The 18,423-nt window shown below is 36.3% G+C and overlaps 2 protein-coding genes and 1 long non-coding RNA gene across 3 annotated transcripts; all 3 read right to left on the reverse strand.

The window, feature by feature from the left end:
* Nucleotides 1-9,029: 9,029 nt before the first annotated feature.
* LOC116006835 (uncharacterized mitochondrial protein AtMg00810-like) lies at nucleotides 9,030-9,749 on the reverse strand. Its single transcript, XM_031247331.1, has 2 exons — nucleotides 9,720-9,749; nucleotides 9,030-9,665 (listed from the first exon to the last, which is right to left on the reverse strand). Exons 1-2 carry the CDS (start codon nucleotides 9,747-9,749, stop codon nucleotides 9,030-9,032), a joined length of 666 nt encoding a protein of 221 aa, XP_031103191.1.
* Nucleotides 9,749-11,120, reverse strand: LOC116007687. The gene is made up of 3 exons (XR_004095311.1): nucleotides 11,060-11,120; nucleotides 10,817-10,908; nucleotides 9,749-10,394 (listed from the first exon to the last, which is right to left on the reverse strand). It is a non-coding gene; the product is annotated as an uncharacterized LOC116007687 (long non-coding RNA).
* Nucleotides 11,121-12,982: 1,862 nt separating this feature from the next.
* Nucleotides 12,983-16,747, reverse strand: LOC116006836 (receptor-like protein 7). Its single transcript, XM_031247332.1, has 2 exons — nucleotides 13,248-16,747; nucleotides 12,983-13,121 (listed from the first exon to the last, which is right to left on the reverse strand). Exon 1 carries the CDS (start codon nucleotides 16,745-16,747, stop codon nucleotides 13,277-13,279), a length of 3,471 nt encoding a protein of 1,156 aa, XP_031103192.1. The 3' UTR covers nucleotides 12,983-13,121; nucleotides 13,248-13,276.
* Between the last annotated feature and the right edge of the window lie 1,676 nt (nucleotides 16,748-18,423).

Here is an 18,423-nt window from a genome sequence, read left to right on the forward strand (position 1 = left end):
GCATTGCAGAATTGGAGACTCTGGTTTCTGAGAAAGTGAGAAGCCAATAATAGTTTCTAATTCACGTTGATAGGATGTAATACCCCATCTCAAAAGTTGACCGCCACTCAACATATAAATGCAAAGCCTCGTAATTCCCAGAAATCAATATGTTTTGTGTAGCGCCCAATTTATTAATACTCAGGTTTGATCTTTTTAGTGGGAAATTAGAAAAAAAAAAAAAGAATATTCAACGTTAATTAGCTTCTAATTTGTAAAATATAAAATTATTTTAAATTGAATTGTTTCGTTCATATATCAAAAATTTTAAATTCTAGCTTTGGATTCCATTGTTGCACAGGGTCTTAGCTAGTCAAGGTCGTCCTTGATATAAAATATATGTTTTGCGCAACTTCTAGGAAATAAAGATAGAGACGACTCTGTACTGATGGGCAAGAAAATAGTAAATGTGGTGCTCTGCTAACGTGAATTACAGTTATGGAAAACAGAATTAGAGTGTCTCCATGGAAGTCCGCAATCTCAGGTTGATATGTTTTGCACAACTTCTGTGAAAAAAATATTATTATTTTAGCCAAAGACTTTGTGGTCCAATGACATCCGATTTACACTCTTTCATGGAGGAGAATGGGTTCGAGCCTCAGTCAAGGTGTTTGAACAGATACATTTCGATATAACAATATCAGTTCATACACACTGCAATATAACAATATCAGTTCATACACACTGCAATTACATTTCAACATGTAAGGCAGTATCCTAAATACCAAATTTGGTCCACGACTATTAGTAAAATGATAATTTTGATTAACATGTTTAATTTCTATCAATTTTGATCCCACGACTATTGTTTTAGTACCAACTTTCATCTACGACTATTATTTTAGTGTCAAAAGACATCGCGTCGGTCACTAATCCGTTTAAAACGTGCAAAAATCTAAAATTGCTAAAGGTATTTTCGTCATTTTCAACTTAATATCCCAATTTGAGCATGAATAAATGGATTTAAGTCCTAAGATCTATCAAAGTTCGCAGTTTTCCTCCTCATTTTACCTTAATTTGAGGATGAGAACTATGAATTGTAATCGATCTTAGGGCTTAGATATCTTTATTCATGCTCAAACTGGGATATTGAGTTGAAAAGGACGAAAATACGTTTAAAAATTTTAGATTTTGACATGTTTTTAACGAATGGGTGATCGGCGTGATGAATTTTGGCACCAAAGCAGTAGTCGTGGGACCAAAATTAGTGCTAAAACAATAGACGTGGGATAAAAATTGGTAGAAATTAAACATATGGACCAAAATTGGTAGAAATTAAACATATGGATCAAAATTGTCATTCTACTAATAGTCGTGGGACAAAAATTGATATATCCATATATGTTGTCTATACAAAATAGGTGTAAGTCAATACGGAGCAAAACATACTCGTATTAGTGCTTCAATCTATAAGCTACATCGGAGGGACATAAAAGCTTATTAAATTGTTATTGTATATTTAATAAAAGTAATACATTTTACATTACCTTACCTTCATTACATTTTTATTGAAATTAAATATATTACTCTTTTTATTTATAAATGATAAGTTTTGAATTAAAAGTATTACTTTTTACTCGAATTTGATCACTTTTTTTTTTTTAAATACTCATGAGGGAAAATGACACCTTTTCCCTCTATGTTATGTGCTTATAGCACTTTCTCCCCCTGTGTTATTAAAGTGACAGTTTTTCCCCCTGAAATGTTAAATTGACATTGTTACCCTTAAAAATAATTATTTCATTTATTTTTCTTCTCCAACAAATTATTACTTATAGGTATGGATGATCACGATTCGATTCGAATCTAACCAAACACTGTAGCAATCATACCGAAATAGTATGGATGGTTCTGGTTACGATTCATAACCGAAAAATAAAATTAAATAATTGTTGAACCGTGAATCGGAACTTAACCACAGTCATATATAGTAAAAATGATCAAACACTTATTTTGATAAATCGGTACGGTTCGGTTCCAATTTCGATTTTGAACCGCCAATCAAAACTTATTTATTTATTTTTATAATTTTATTTCTAATTTAAAAATAGTCTAAATTCAACAATTATTTTATTTTATTTTTTCGGTTCTGAATCGTAACCGTAACCGTCTATACTATTTAAGTTCAATTGCTACAGTGTTCGATTAGGTTCGTATCGAACTGTGATCTTCCATTGGTTGGAGAATAAAAATAAATGAAATGGTTATTTTTAAGGGCAAAAATGTCAATTTAATATTACAAGGGAAAAAACTACCACTTTTAAAATAACTGAGGGGGAAAAACTGCAACTTTAATAACACAGGGGGGGAAAGTACTAGAAGCACATAACATAGGGGGAAAAAGTGCCATTTTCCCTACTCATGATTATTTTGATTAAAAAGGTATACACTTTTTACTCGAATTCGATCACTTTTTTTAAAAAAATAAAATACTCATGATTCTTATAAGGTATTATCTGTTCTATACTTTTTCAAATATTTTCAGCTAAAAAATCTAAGCCCATCACATGGGTACAACTTTAATCTTTATTTTACTTTTAAAATCACTCAGGTTTCATCTTTTTAGTGGGAAATTAGAAAAAGTATTCAAAGTTAATTAGCTTCTAATTTATAAAATACAAAATTATTTTAAATTTGTGTGAAGTCAAGGTCGTGGTTGATATAAAGTATATGTTTTGCGCAACTTCTAGGAAATACAGTTGCAGAGACAACTCTATACTTATGGACAAGAAAATTGTAAATGTGGTCCTCTGCTAGCGTGAATTACGGTTACGGAAAACAGAATTAGAGTTTTCTCCACGGGAGTCCTGTGATGTCGAGTGGATGTAGCTGTATAGCATGTATGTATAGAAGAAATCCGCAATCTCAGGTTGATATGTTTTGCATAACTTCTGCGAAAAAAATATTATTATGTATTTACTATGCTGGAAATCAATGTCTTAGTCTTTGAAGTGAAACTCACGTAGTTTACATTAAAGTCGTCTCAGTGGAGTGGTGTGATCTTGACTGGCGGTCAACCTTAGCATGTAATTCACGGTTGATAGGTTTTGCAGAGGACTCTGGTCTCTGGTTTCTCGGAAACCAACCTTAGCTTTTATAGAACTTCTAGGAAATTAAAAATGCAAAGTTTCATAATTCCCAGAAATCAAGATGTTTATGAGATCAGATATGTTGTGTAGCGGCCAATTTACTAAATAAATATTAATTTATTCCAAATTTTAATACAACCATTAATGTATAAGCTTGTGATGGGGGAAGAAATATTGGATAGTTACGAAATTAAATGGCAAATCATTTTTTTTTGACTGGTGCCAGATTCTTATCCTAATAGTGTAGAATGGTTGTGAACAAAAATTAGAATATTAATTTTTTAGAATGTCATTTTGAAACAGTACTATATGCAAGTGGGTGTTGGCAATAATCAAACATATAATCTTCTAATAAAGGATTATAGAAGGATTATATTCAACACACTCAGTCACTCTTTTCCGAACGTGTAATTTATATTTTAAGATAATTTTTGTGGTAATACGTGTTTAAAGTGAATGTAAATTCAGTTAATACTCATTATTTTAGACCAAAAGGACATATGATAAAAGAAAAGAAAAAAACAACAAACAATATGCAATAAATAAATTTTTGATGGAATGGTAAATCATTCCTTTCCATTTGATACAGAAAACTTGATTTGCATACTGCTTCACAAATTGAAAGCGGGGAAGAACTTAAAGCTTCTTTAAAGTCATTACTGATCCGGCCAAACATAGACTAGACTAACTTTTGTTGAAAAATCTTGCACACCACCTGGGTTACGTTACTGGGTATTCATCTTGATTCTTCTATGCATTGACAATATTTTTATCTGCAAATACACACCCCATCCAAAATCAATGAGTTTGACCGATTTATCATATGGAAGCCACCAACTGATTTGAACTGCATATCATAGTTTAGAAGAAGCGCTTTTTCATTGTTATCTTCTTTTCCTAATATGAGATTTACATAGGCCATGACTATTTTATCATTTCACGCTCCATAAAAAATCTCCTAAAAAAAACGATATAAAAAAGCTCGTAAAAAAAACGAAATAATAAACACGATAATCTGCAAAAATTACAGGAATACTAAAACAAAAGTTAGACAGGGACAAATTAAGAGTGGGTGGCAACTACAACTAGTCAACCCAAAGCCACAAGCCCACAAAGCAAACACAAAGGTCCTGTTTGGTAAACGGCTGTTGGCTGATTAGGTTGGCTGTTTGGGTTAGAAGGTATGATTTGTTAATAACATTAGCTGATTGTAAAAAGTTTGCTGATTGAGTTGGCTGTTTGCTGATAGCTGTTGGTATAATTCTTTTTCTCAAAAAGCTAATTGAAAATGCTACTTTGAGTAGCCTTTTGAATTTTAGTACTTTAGAGTTACAAAAAGCTTATTAACCACACAACTAATATAGTGATTAAATAAGCCAAAATTGGCTGATAGGCTGTTTGGTAGCACTAACACTTCCTAACCCAAACCACTACGATTATTTGTTCTTTATTTTATTTTTGGTGGAACTGAAGCTTGGCAATGGTGATGGAGATGGAAAGGGAGAGGTGGGGGAAGGGGGAGGAGATCGAAGCCGGTTGAGGGTGTGTTTGAGCCACCAAGCCTAGTGGGGTATGTGGCCAAAGAGTTCGCAGGAACCGAATCTGATCACTCTAATTAAGCTGCAACCTGCAGGCCAGTAATTAATATAATCTTGATATATAGTTTGCTTCATGAAAAAGTAAAAACTAAAAAATAAAAGTTTTCTTGCTAGTTTCCCCACACACAGCACACTACTGGTGATCTTGAACACACATAATTTTTTTGGTAAATTCACGGGGTCTTTCTCTATATGCCACACGGGAGCTGGCCCAGGAGAATCGTCACTTGGTTTCTCCAAAATTCTTCCCCAGCTTACTTGCCACTTAAGCTACTCCATTGAGTTCCGTCCTCTATTGTGGGTGTGTTTCTAAGTTTCTGAATATTTATCTTGTCTCCATGAAGTTTGGGATACAAAGGTAAATTATTATATCATTAATATAATATAATTGTCAAAAGTTAAATACTTGTGGACTACCTATTTTGCATATTCAAACATGTTACTTAACATTCACATCCTCATTGAATTATTTAAGTGCATTTAAATGAATTTTAACGTAGTTGATCAGACAGTAAGTTTGATAATTAAATATGAATGGTTCCAAAGCAATATTAACAATGTTGGTCAGATAATTGATTTGACAATTACATAATTTTAAGTTTGACTCATCCATGAGAGTTGTTTATTGATATTCTTAGTTTCACAAAAATGATGAGTTGGAATTCTAGATGGATGAATATATCAGATACAACCACTAAAGTTGAAGTTAAAATTAAATCAAGTTATTAGTAAAAAACTAAAATAAAATTTGTTATTATATATAATCAATGACTAAATTACAAATTAATTTAACCTGATATGTACTTATAACTTGACTTATATATATTTATTAGCTAGTGACGTTTAATCTTTATTATAATCACGTACTATAGAAATGTCCAATTTTTCGATCATCATAAAGTGGTCGAAAATCGGTAATTTTTTTTTTTTTTTTTGTAAACAATTGTACATACCGATCACATTTCCAACCACTTGGGGTATCCATAAAATTCTTCATTGCGGTTTCCGACCACCGCATGAAGTGGTTAGGAATAGCGTATGCTAAAAATTTGGTTGGGAAAGAAAGTTAGAGATACATAATTTTCGACCACCGGTGGTCATAAACGGCCACCAATAAGTATTATAGCTATGAGATTTTCCAATCACTTTTGGTGGTAAGAAAGGTATTACCTAGGAAAAGAAAATTATTTTCACTACAACAGTGATCCCTTCTATAGTGAAATGAAAAATAAAAAATAAAAATTGTCACAAGTTGATAAAATATCTGCTGAAAAACATATACACATTTTTTTTAATAAGCCAAAATTTTATTGATATAAGCGTCTAGGAGCTGAAAAACCCCTAAGATCATACAAATAAGAAGAGAGAACCGATTCCGGCACCAAATCGAAAGAGAAGAAAACAGTAGGTTCGGTGCAAGAGAGACCAAAAGAAGCTAGTGCATCAGCAATAGAATTTGCTTCACGGTAGACATGAGAAATCGTAAAATTGTTGAAAGCAAGATATTCCTTAATGCGAGCGATTGCATCTCGAATCCGCCATGGAATCTGAGAAGCTGGAGAAGAAATGAGAGAAGTCAGGAATTTAGAATCAACCTCAATATACTGGGGCCATATATTGAAGATAATTCATCAATATATAGTCAAAATTTTAAAACAAGTCAAAAACTCATCTAAGTATCTGATATGGATCCCAGCACTGCTCCATTAAGTTTATCCACTTTGGATCATTGTATCTTTGAATGCTTGGCATCAATGTGTTGCTCACTATGCCTCCTGCATATCACACAAATGACACAATTATGAGTGTCATGTTAGGGTGTGTTTGAAAAACAGAAAAATGACTTTTGAAAAATGTTTCCAGTGTTTGGTTGCATTTGGAAAACTATGTTTGTTTGTTTGGTTCATTTTCTGGAAAATGATTATAATGGTATAATTATATATTTTAATTATTTTATTAAAAATATTAAAATATTTATAGTACTATTAAAAATAATATAGAAAATAAAAATTAACCAAAAAAAAAAAACATCACCCTCTGGTTTCCGTCGCAAACCAGAGCAGGGCTTTGGTTTCAGGAGGAAACCAAAGTCGGTGATGGGTGTTGGTCATTTTTCTGGGGCGGAAAATGACTTTCGAATTTTTTGGACGAAAGTCATTTTCCGCCAAAATGGGGTGATTTTCCCCGGTCAACGGAAATCATTTTCCGTTGACTAGTTTTTCAAGAGTTGCCAAACACTGGAAACTCAGAAAATGATTTCTAGAAATCATTTTCCGGATAGTGAATTGATTTGAATTTCTCAATCGATCACAAGTGAGAGAGAGTCCATATATTACAAACTACTGATGACTCTTCTATTCTATAGGCTAGAGTATTAGACTAAGTTACAACCACTCAAAACTAATAACATATAATAATATAGCTCACACACCCCCTCAAGCGCAAAGTTGATACTCTACAACGTTGAGCTTGCGTCGTAGAGCTTGAAAGCGTGGAGCTGGAAGAGGTTTGGTGAAGATGTCGGCGATCTGTTCCTGTGAGGAGACGAAGCTGACCATGAATTCTCCTGATGCAACTTTGTCTCGAACAAAGTGATAATCAATTTCTACATGTTTAGTCCTGGCGTGGAAGACCGGATTTGCTGCTAGATACGTGGCACCGAGATTGTCACACCATAAGTGAGCTGGTTTACCTGAGTGAATGCCAAGCTCACGGAGAAGAGATACGACCCAGGTTACTTCGGCGGAAACATCAGCTAACCCTTTGTATTCTGCTTCTGTAGATGAGCGTGCCACAGTACGTTGCTTGCGAGAGAGCCAAGAGATTAGATTGTCTCCATAATATATGATGGGTGTAGTTTTCGTGGTGGATGGAAAGAGGTAGGTATTAAAACGGAAAGATTTCCGAGTATCGTTCTCAAAGGATGGCAAGGAGGGAATTCAAGCGGTAAGGGGATTAAGCACAAGAGTGTTTAGTGTTTGAAAGCTAACCCAAACATAGTAAGAAAGGTGCATGAAACATAAGGAAAATAAGGAACAAAACGTGGAAACAATCAATTGGAAAGGAGGATTTGGATCTTGCAACTCATATAGGTATCCTTGATTTCCTAAGATATTAGGCTAGCAACACTTAGATAATGAAGATGAGACAAGGTCACCAACACCACCGCCACTCTCGTGGTCAATGGACTCACTCCTTAGACCGTAATGTCATCCTTGTGATCACTAGGCTAGGAGAGGCATTTTGTCAAACACGTTATGTGCCTCTTATCTTCCACTTCTCCCTTTTCTCAAAGGTGAGAGGGAAATGTGCTAGGCTAGGCTAAGGAGTAACCTTACTCTCGTAAGTGAGACTCCTTCTCCAAACATCTCTCATATAGGTTGATCATTCCCACACAAGAGTCAAAGTGGATCACCATTCACACAATCAAACTCATAATCAAAGCAATTGCAAAACCTAATTGATCAATTCAAAGCTCAAGAATATCCATACAACATTGCTCAATCCAAATCCACAAAGATCTATCTAATCATACTTGGAATTGAAATAGCAAAAGGTAAAAGTAATGACAAGAAATTAAAAGGAAGACTTAGCTTGAAATTAAACCTTGAACTTGAAATTGAATGTAGATCTCAATCTTGCAACAATGGAATTCTTCTCTAATTCTAATCTAAACCTAAGAATTGCAATGTGGAGTGAATTGGGAGAGATCTCTCTAGGCTAATCCTAGAGAGAGAAATATTCTAAAGTGGTCTAAAACTGAAGTGTGATGGATCCCCTAAAAAATGGCTCAATTCCCCTTTTAAATCTCGCCCAACCGCCAATTTTCCGCGATGGACGCACGGGTGGACGCGCGTCCACGGGCGAGTCCACTACGATAAATGTGTCCAGACTTCAACTTCTGCAAGCGTTCTGATGGACGCCCGGGTGGACGCGCGCGTCCACTGCGCGTCCACAGTAGACTGTTGTTCTGCTGCCAAACTTCTGCAAGCATAATTTCGGACGCAGGTCTGGACGCATGGGTGGACGCGCGTCCACTGCAGTCCTGGCCTATTTTTTGCTCCAACTTTGGTTCGTTGTTCACTTACTTGAAATGTTGTCATTTTCTGCCCTTTTTGCACATCTTTTACCTACAAAACAATTAGCCAAGCGTGGAACGGGGTCCAATGACAATAACAAGCATTCTAATGCAATTTACGACTAAAACATTCATAAAAGCTTTAACTTGTATACTAAACGATCCATGAATAACCTTATAAAAGTGGTATATTTTGCACTTATCAATATACCGCATAGGCACTGGTTAATTTTCTGTCGACGGGACATCCTGCCCAATCTGTGTCAAAGTAAGCATGCAACTGTGTAGACGAAGACCATAAAGCTGAGTGCCTTTGACATAACGAAGGACTCGCTTAAGAAGACACCAGTGTTCTGCAGTCGGAGAGTGCATAAACTGACAGAGTCTGTTAACCGCGTAGGACAGATCTGGCCTAGTGATAGTGAGATACTGAAGTGCACCAACAATGCGGCGGTATTGAGTAAGATTGTCAAAAACTTCATCTGTTGGAGTAACCGGTTGAGTGGTGGCAGCAAGAGTGGCCAGTGCTTTGCACTCCAGCATCACTGCTCGGGACAGAATGTCATTCATATAACGGCGTTGAGATAGTATTAGCCCTTGCGAGTCAGAAACGGTCTCAATACCTAAAAAGAAGCCTGGAGCACCTAAGTCTCTGATTTTAAATGTTCCGGAGAGACGAGCTAGTAATTTGTCAAGCAGAAGAGCATCATTACCCAATATTATTATGTCATCAACATAGACTAGTAAGAAGACCTTGGATTCACCGGCTGTATGATAGAAGAGAGACACATCAGTTTTAGAAGCCATGAACCCCGCAGAGCACAGAAAATCATGCAGTCGCTTGAACCATGCCCGAGGTGCCTGTTTAAGACCATAAAGAGATCGTTGTAAATGACAAACATGACTCGGATGTACCGGATCTTCGTAACCTAGAGGCTGTTTCATATAGACTGTTTCAGATAAATGCCCGTTCAGGAAGGCATTATGAACGTCCAACTGACGTAGTGTCCATTTGTTCGAAACAGCAAGGGAAAATAATAAGCGAACCGTAGTTGGTTTGACCACAGAGCTGAAGGTGTCAAAAAAATCTTCACCGGCTACCTAATTGAAACCTTTGGCAACCAGACGCGCTTTGTGCCTTTCAATAGAGCCATCAGCCTTACGTTTGGTTTTAAATACCCACTTGCAGCCAATGATATTCATACTCGGACTTGGAGGTACCAATTTCCAGGTGTTATTGTGAAGTAGAGCATTGAACTCTTGATCCATGGCATCACGCCAATGTGCGTGACCAACTGCTTGAGAGTAACACGTGGGCTCGAAACTAGAAGTAAGGGCATAGAACTGTTCACCAGTGCCCCGAGTTTTGCGACGTGTCCGCATAGCATGACCATCCATTTGAGTTGCCTGAGCCTGAGTGTTACCCTGTTGGGACTGAGACTCGTTGGAAGTAGCAGGAGGTGCTTGAATGGCCAGATGAGGAGGGTCCTGAGCCATAGGCATGACGGAAGGTGTCGTGTTTGTACACTCGGGCAAAGTAGCTGGAAAAACACCCCACGGTGCTGTATTAAGTTCTGGAGTCGAATTAACCTGAAATGTAGATTCAAAGGGAAAAATAGACTCGTTAAATCGTACATGACGGCAGATATAAACAGCCACAGATTTCAAGTCCATGCAGCGAATGATTTCTAGAAATCATTTTCTAGAAATCATTTTCCGGATTAGTGAATTGATTTGAATTTCTCAATCGATCACAAGTGAGAGAGAGTCCATATATTACAAACTACTAATGACTCTCCTATTCTATAGGCTAGAGTATTAGACTAAGTTACAACCACTCAAAACTAATAACATATAATAACATAGCTCACATTCCGTATTTTCAAACACACCATTAATTCAAAATACGAGATAATCAATAACCACTCAGACACAAGGCAATATCCATAACACTAGTTCTACCAATTGTTCAGAAAAGACATACGGAGTACAAGAGAATCTAAGAAACACACCTATGGTTGCACCGTAATGCATGTTGGCATAAGGCTCCTCTCCAGTGAGAACGAACCTCCCATAAGACAATACTAAAGGAGAACACATCAACCTGTTGAACAATTATCCAAAATCAGTGTAAGAAGATAACATGATATTCTTGAAAAGTAGACTACAAACAGAAAATAAGAATACTCCCAAAACTATACAATAGACAAAAGTTAAAGAATGACATCAAGCAAAGGGAATATATAGTACAGTACCTATCTTTGCAAAGTAGAACATGCCTTAGAGAACCATCCACCATATACTCAGTAATAGTAGTAAGTTTTCCACCTATTCCACCTTGTACTACACCCACCACATTCGGGTGATGGAGCTTTGACAGAATATTAACTTCCCTCCAAAACTATATAGTCTAAAAACAAGAAGAACATGAAGAGCAAGAACTAGAATAAGTGACAAATGAGAAAATAAATAAGATCTTAAATGAAAAAAAAAATTGTGGATTAATTAATCCTCCTTTAATTTGTTTTCAAATGCAAATTCAGGTTTACAAAGATAAATGCAAAGACTCTAGCTGAAACTCAGGAATACGTTTATTCTAAATGTATAAATGAAAAGAAAAGGGGAAGAAGGGGAAGAAGGGGAGAGGGCGGGGGGCTAGTTTTATGTTTAGTTGAAGAAAGATCATCAATCTCTCTTGCTCTGGTGATTGCAGTGTGAAGCAACTCATTTTTATTTGTTTAATTGAAACATCAAAGCATAATAAACTTCTAAAGATCTGATTTAATTTGACATATTGCTTAATCTTAATATCACCAATTTGAATAGAAGGATCTACTATGCTAATCTTACATATCTAAGCATTTAAGTACACATCCAAAAGTTATTTAACTTCATAAATAGTGTAATATCAAAACAAATAAAACACACAAAAAAATTATGGAAATTAAATCACATAATTTATAATGAAAAAGAAAACTAATTACATTTTTAAGTTGTTTAACTTGCTTGCGAAGACCAGTGATCTCGTCATCAAAATCACACAAAATTCTTAGCATTCCTTTCAAGTTGCACTTAACAGGTTCTCAAATTCATTATTCATAAACTTCAAAAATGTTCAAAGTATATTCACAAATCATAAATCTATTAAATTCAAGATTTAAGAACAGTATATCATAAATAACTAAAATAGCAGTAAAGTACCTGGTACATTTTCATGGCCAGAGACAGTCACCAGAGAAGACTACAAACTCGAAGTCTCGAAAGCAGATCTAGGGTTTCTTATGTACATAGCCAGAGAGGTTAAAGAATGAGCTATTCAGCTTGAGACTATCAGTATGAGTAGATGAGGTTAGAGGGACTTACTAGAGAGGCCGAAGGACAGAGAGGGTCAGGGTGAGAAGCGAACAGGCCGAGACAAGGCTGTGAGCGACAGAGAGGCGGAGATAAGGTTGTGAGCGGAGATCGAGTGGTTGTCGCCTGTCTTGACCCTTGAGCGGAATTTTTTGGGGATGATGGTTGGGTGGAGTCATGGAGTCGTCGAGACACAAAAGAGTTTGCGGTGAGGAGTGGGAGAGGCAAGGGACACAAATGAGGGTAAAACACTAAAATAAAAACTAAAGAAGGTTGCCGGATAAGGCGATCCGTGGCAACCCAACTGGTCGCCAGCTCGCCACCCTTTTTTTGTTTTTTTTTGTTTTTTTTTGTTTTTTTTTACATGAGACGCAAGTCAGAATTGCGTCTCTGGTCAACGTGCGAAAAAAAAAACGCATTTGAGAGATGCATTTCTAGCATTATTTTCCAAAACGCATCTCCAAAACACTATTTTCCTATTTTTGTCTAGTCCTCTATTTTCCTTCACCAAAAGTGGTTGGAAACAAAAAAATAAAAAAAGTTAATTTAAACAATTTCAAATGGCTGAAAAGTTTTTCCGACCATCCTTCAAGAATGGTTGGAAATACCGGCAACAAAGTAAAAGGTGGTAGGAAATTTTGACCATTTTTCGTCCTTATAGGTGGTTGAAAATTTCAAGATTTCCAGTTGTGAATTCTAACAGATCGACATGCAATATTCATATTTTTTCAAGATGAAAAAAACATTTACAAAGGAGAACTTACAAACACAAAAGATATATCTGAAACTTTTATTAATTAAAAAAAAAAAGGCCCAACAACATGCAATACCTTCAAAAGTTATTACACTTAAATATTATCCAGTTGGTAACACACATACCAACAACAACGACAACAACAACAACAACAAAAAGATGCACGCGATAAGAGGTATCATCATCATAATCACTGATCTCAGCATTCATACCTACAAATGAAGTGAAGTGAATAATCGACTTAAGAAAAAGTACTAAGTTGGTGTGTTTGTGTGTCATGTGTGATCAACGGTGTTTATATGAAAATTTTGTGTCAAGTAGGAAGTAATCAAGATTACCTGAAGGTTGAAGCTTAGAGTTATCATAATTAGTTCCTGCGAGCTCTGCGTCTTAGTCCTGGAGATTTTCTTCGGCATTGTCGGGGACCGAATAGCCGTATTAAAACTTCGTCAAGTTGTTGGTATGCTTCCCTGCATCTCTTGTTATGCAAAAGCATCCACAGGTACGCCCCTAAACCCACAACGAATCCCAAAGCAGAAGTTACGTATTCCCATTTGATCTCAGAGGAGCCACCATCAAATTCTATCTCAGATCGGCCGCCATTGGAAGTTTTTGGTGATTTGCAACATTTTGAGAGAGGAAAACCACACAATTCTTGATTGCCTAGGTAAGAATCTGGTCCAAATGTATTAAGTTGATTGCCTGTTGGAATCATACCAGAAAGTCTATTGAATGATAAATTCATGACTGAAAGGAATGTGAGTTTTGCTAGCTGTGTCGGGATTTCTCCACCTAGCTGATTTGCTGAAAGGTCCAATGATTCAACCATTTTCAAATTACTGATTGTTTCAGGGATATTTCCTGTGAGACCATTATGTGATAGGTTGAGAACGTAAAGTGAATTGAGATCCCCAATGGATTCCGGTATAACCCCATAAAAATTATTGCATGAGAAATCAACAAATGTGAAAACTTCGAGAACTTTCATCATTTCCATCTCCATCCCTTTCCAGGTTACCATTAACGTATATATATCTTGATAGTATTCATCAGGAGCACCATGTCCAACTGGCTGCGGGAAGAGAAACATGATATATTCTCCCGATTGTGCAGTATCTTCATCAATAATCATTCTTTTCCAGTTTAAGAACTTTGGGGAGAGTTTTCCACTGAAATTATTGGAAGCAATATCAATAATCTGCAAATTTGGCCACATATGATTGGCATTAACACAGTGAAGGTCACCGTGGAAGTAATTGGATCGCAAGACTAATACACGCAGGCTTGATAAGTTCTTCAATGCGCATGGGAAGGTATCTACAATGTTGTTGCTCCCAACATTTAGAACTTCCAATAGTGAACAATTTATCAGGGATTTTGGAATCTTCCCTTCAAAGGAATTCCTGATGAGGTCTAATGTTTGCAGAGAACAATCAATTGTAAAGGAATCGGGTATACTACCATGGATTTGATTTTTCCCAAGGTTTAATACTTCAAGATTGTATAAACTGTTAAATAGACAGGACGGAAGTGAGCCACCCAGTTTATTGTCAGATAGATCAAGTATTTTTAGAGACCTAGCATTGCATATAGATTCATGAATTGTCCCGGTCAAGCTATTATTTGCAAGGGACAAGAAATAAACATTTCTAGCAAAACTCACAAGATCAAATGGGATGGAACCATTGAAAAAATTGTGTGAGTAATCAAGATGAAGAGGTCCATCACCATCATTACAGGCAGGTGGAATAGGAAGTGGGCCTTGCAATTGATTTGAGTGCAGGTCAAGTACAGTAAGACTGCTTGGAATTGTATAAGGCTTTTCAAGACTTTCTAAAAAATTACAAGAAAGATTCAGATGATATAGAGTTCCATTACCCAATTCCCATATCCATGATGGTATTTCCCCTCTAATGTCATTGTTCGACAAATCTAATGCTGCGAGGTTGGTGAGCTTTTGGAGACTTTCAAGCTCTATCATTCCACCAAAGGAGTTGGAAGAAAGATCCAAGTCCCTCAACTTTGGAAATACAAAGAAGTACTTTGGAAATGACCCACTTAGACGATTAGAACTCAAATCGAGTGCTTCCAATTGTGAGGTAGATGCATTCACATATCCATCAATAAGACCATCAAATGAATTGTTGGAAAGATCTAGATACAACAATGATGGAAGTGAAAACAAAGATGATTGTATCTTCCCACCTAAGGAGTTGGAAGAAAGATCTAAGTCACTCAACTTTGGAAATTTAAAGAAGTACTCTGGAAAAGACCCATTTAGACGATTAGAACTCAAATCAATTCTTTCCAATTGTGAGGTAGATACATTGACATATTCATCACCAACACCATCAAATGAATTGTTGGAAAGATATAGATACAACAATGATGGAAGTGAAAACAAAGATGATTGTATCTTCCCACCTAAGGAGTTGGAAGAAAGTTGCAACTCATTCAACTTTGGAAATTCAAAGAAGTACTTTGGAAATGACCCACTTAGACGATTAGAACTCAAAAGGAGTTTTTCCAATTGTGTGGTAGATACATTCACGTATTCATCAACAAGGCCATCAAATGAATTATCGGATAGATCTAGAATCGACAATGATGGAAGAAAAAACATAGATAATGGTATCTTCCCACCTAAGAAGTTGGAAGAAAGAAACAACTCACTCAACATTGGAAATTCAAACAAGTACTCTGGAAAAGATCCATTTAGACGATTGAAACTCAAATCGAGACTTTGCAATTGTGTGGTAGATACATTCGCATATTCATCAACAACACCATCAAATGAATTGTTGTAAAGATATAGCTCCTGCAATGACGGAAGTGAAAACAGAGATGGGGGAATTCTTCCAGAGAGTAAATTTGACCCTAAATTTATGGACACAATTTTTGAAAGGCCAAAATATTTAGAAGAAAGTGGACCTGTGAGGCCATTAAAAGAAAAATCTATGCTAGTAAGGTTCTTTGACAATGAAAAATTTGGGATTGAGCCAATGAAGTTGTTAGACGAGAAATCCACATAAGTGAGACTCGTAAGTTGTGCCATGGTAGAGGGAATTGATCCACTGAAATTGCAGTCGGAGAGGTCGATCCTAGACAAGTTGCTAAGATTACTAATGGATGGTGGCAATGAACCAGAAAATTGAGTGTAAGCTACTGAGATGATCCTAAGTGATCCATTCTCAGGAAATGATGGGAAACCGCCACTAAGACCACCATTGTTTTCCAAACTCAATTCCTGTAAACCATGTATCAGAAATATCTCTCTAGGAAATGATCCCTGTAGATTACAAAAACTGAGGCTCAAAGTGTTGAGGTTAGAGAAATTGGCTAAGAATTTTGGAACTACTACTGTACTGGAAAGATCAACATCGTCAAGATAAAGTTGTCTAAGTTGAGTCGAGTTGTCAAAGAATTGGTTTAGATTTGGAATCTCAAGTTCCGAATTCATTGAGAGGTCAAGAGTTACCAACCTTGTGAGTCTTGATATTCCATTCGGGATCTGCCCTTGAAAACCAGCATTTGACAAATTCAGATACGTCAAGTTGGTAAGGTTAAAGATCTGAATTGGAAGTGGATTTAAATTGAAGGAGTTGAAAGCCAAATTTAGGGTCTCAAGGTATTGAAGACTGAATAGAGCGCTTGAATTGTGAATGCCATCTGTAATGCTTTCACTGTCGAGAATCAAGGTGATGACATGACCTGAGGTGTCACATTCCACCCCAGGCCAAACACAACAATCGTCGTGTGTGGTGTGGTTCCAGCGCGCAAGCTTGGTTGAAGCTGTTGAGTTGAAGTCCAGGCTGCTCCGGAACTGCAACAACAACATTTTCTGATGGGTCAAGCATTGGGATTGGGCTGCCACCATTTGGAGCAGCAGCAGCAAGCAGGAGGATATGAAGAAGAAGAAAAGGCGGCATTGAAGGACTGGAGTTTTCATTGCACAAACAAAATTAAAGGCTCAATCAATCACAATTTTGGTATGTTTTGAATTTAAGTGAATGCATGAGATTAACAACAATATATAGTTGCAGCTGCCAGCCTTAGATTGTCACGGTCGTCGTCGTCGTTTACCTTAAAGTCATAATGTCAGCTGCCAAGTCTTCTTATACCCACCCCACTACTACACTACTACAGTGTTCTAAAGGTTAAAAATATTATTAGGCTGGAAATCACTATCTTAGTCTATGAAGTGAAACTCACGTAGTCTTAAGTATTGCAGCTGCCAACCATAGATGGTCAAGGTCGTCATTAACTTTAAAGTCGTCTCAGTGGAGTGGTGTGATCATGAGTGGCGGTCAACCTTAGCATGTAATTCACGGTTGATAGGTTTTGCAGATCAGAGGACTCTGGTTTCTCGGAAGCCAACCTTAGCTTTTGCACAACTTCTACGAAATTAAAAATGCAAAGCTTCATAATTCCCAGCAATCAAGATGTTTATGAGATCATATATGTTTTGTGTTCCGGCCAATTTATTAAATAAATATTAATTTATTCCACGTATTAATACAAACATTAATGTATAAGCCTGTAATGGGAAAAGAAACATTATATTGGATAGTTACGAAATGCCAAATCATATATATATATATATTAGTGGTGCCAGATTCTTATATGGCCTAAGACTAGTGTAGAATCCAAGCTAAGTTTTAGATAAAATTTAATTGGAATTTGAACTTGTAATAGATAAAGTGGTGAAAAAAATTAGAATATTAATTTTTTGAAAGCCATTTTAAAATGGCAGAATTGTCACTGTATCATGTTGGTAATAATCAAACGTTTAATTTTCTAGTTATTAATTTTTGAATATGTGATATATATTTTAGATCATCTTTGTAGTATTGCATGTTTAAGATCAATTCAAATCAGTTAGTATTCATAATTTTTGACAACATTTTATTATAAAAGGATATACGATACACTAAAAGAAAAAGACAACTGATGAATGTAGTTTTCGCGGTGGATGGAAAGGAGTATGTGTTAAAACGGGAAGAAGTTCCCGAGTATCGTTCTCTAAGGATAGCAAGGAGGGAATCCAAGCGGTAAGGGGATTAAGCACAAGAGTGTTTAGTGTTTGAAAGCTAACCCAAGCATAGTAAGGAATGTGCATTAAACATAATGAAAACAAGGAACAAAACGTTGGAAACAATCAATTGGAAAGGAGGATTTGGACCTTGCAACTCATATAGGTATCCTTGATTTCCTAAGATATTAGGCTAGCAATACTTAGATAATGAAAATGAGATAAGGTCACCAACACCACCGCCACTCTCGTGGTCAATGGACTCACTCCTTAGACCGTAATGTCATCCTTGTGATCACTAGGCTAGGAGAGGCATTTTGTCAAACACGTTATGTGCCTCTTATCTTCCACTTCTCCCTTTTCTCAAAGGTGAGAGGGAAATGTGCTAGGCTAGGCTAAGGAGTAACTCTACTCTCGTAGATGAGACTCCTTCTCCAAACACCTCTCATATAGGTTGATCACCCCTACACAAGAGTCAAAGT

Source organism: Ipomoea triloba, chromosome 15, assembly GCF_003576645.1.
Source record: "Ipomoea triloba cultivar NCNSP0323 chromosome 15, ASM357664v1".
Classification (NCBI taxonomy): domain Eukaryota; kingdom Viridiplantae; phylum Streptophyta; class Magnoliopsida; order Solanales; family Convolvulaceae; genus Ipomoea; species Ipomoea triloba.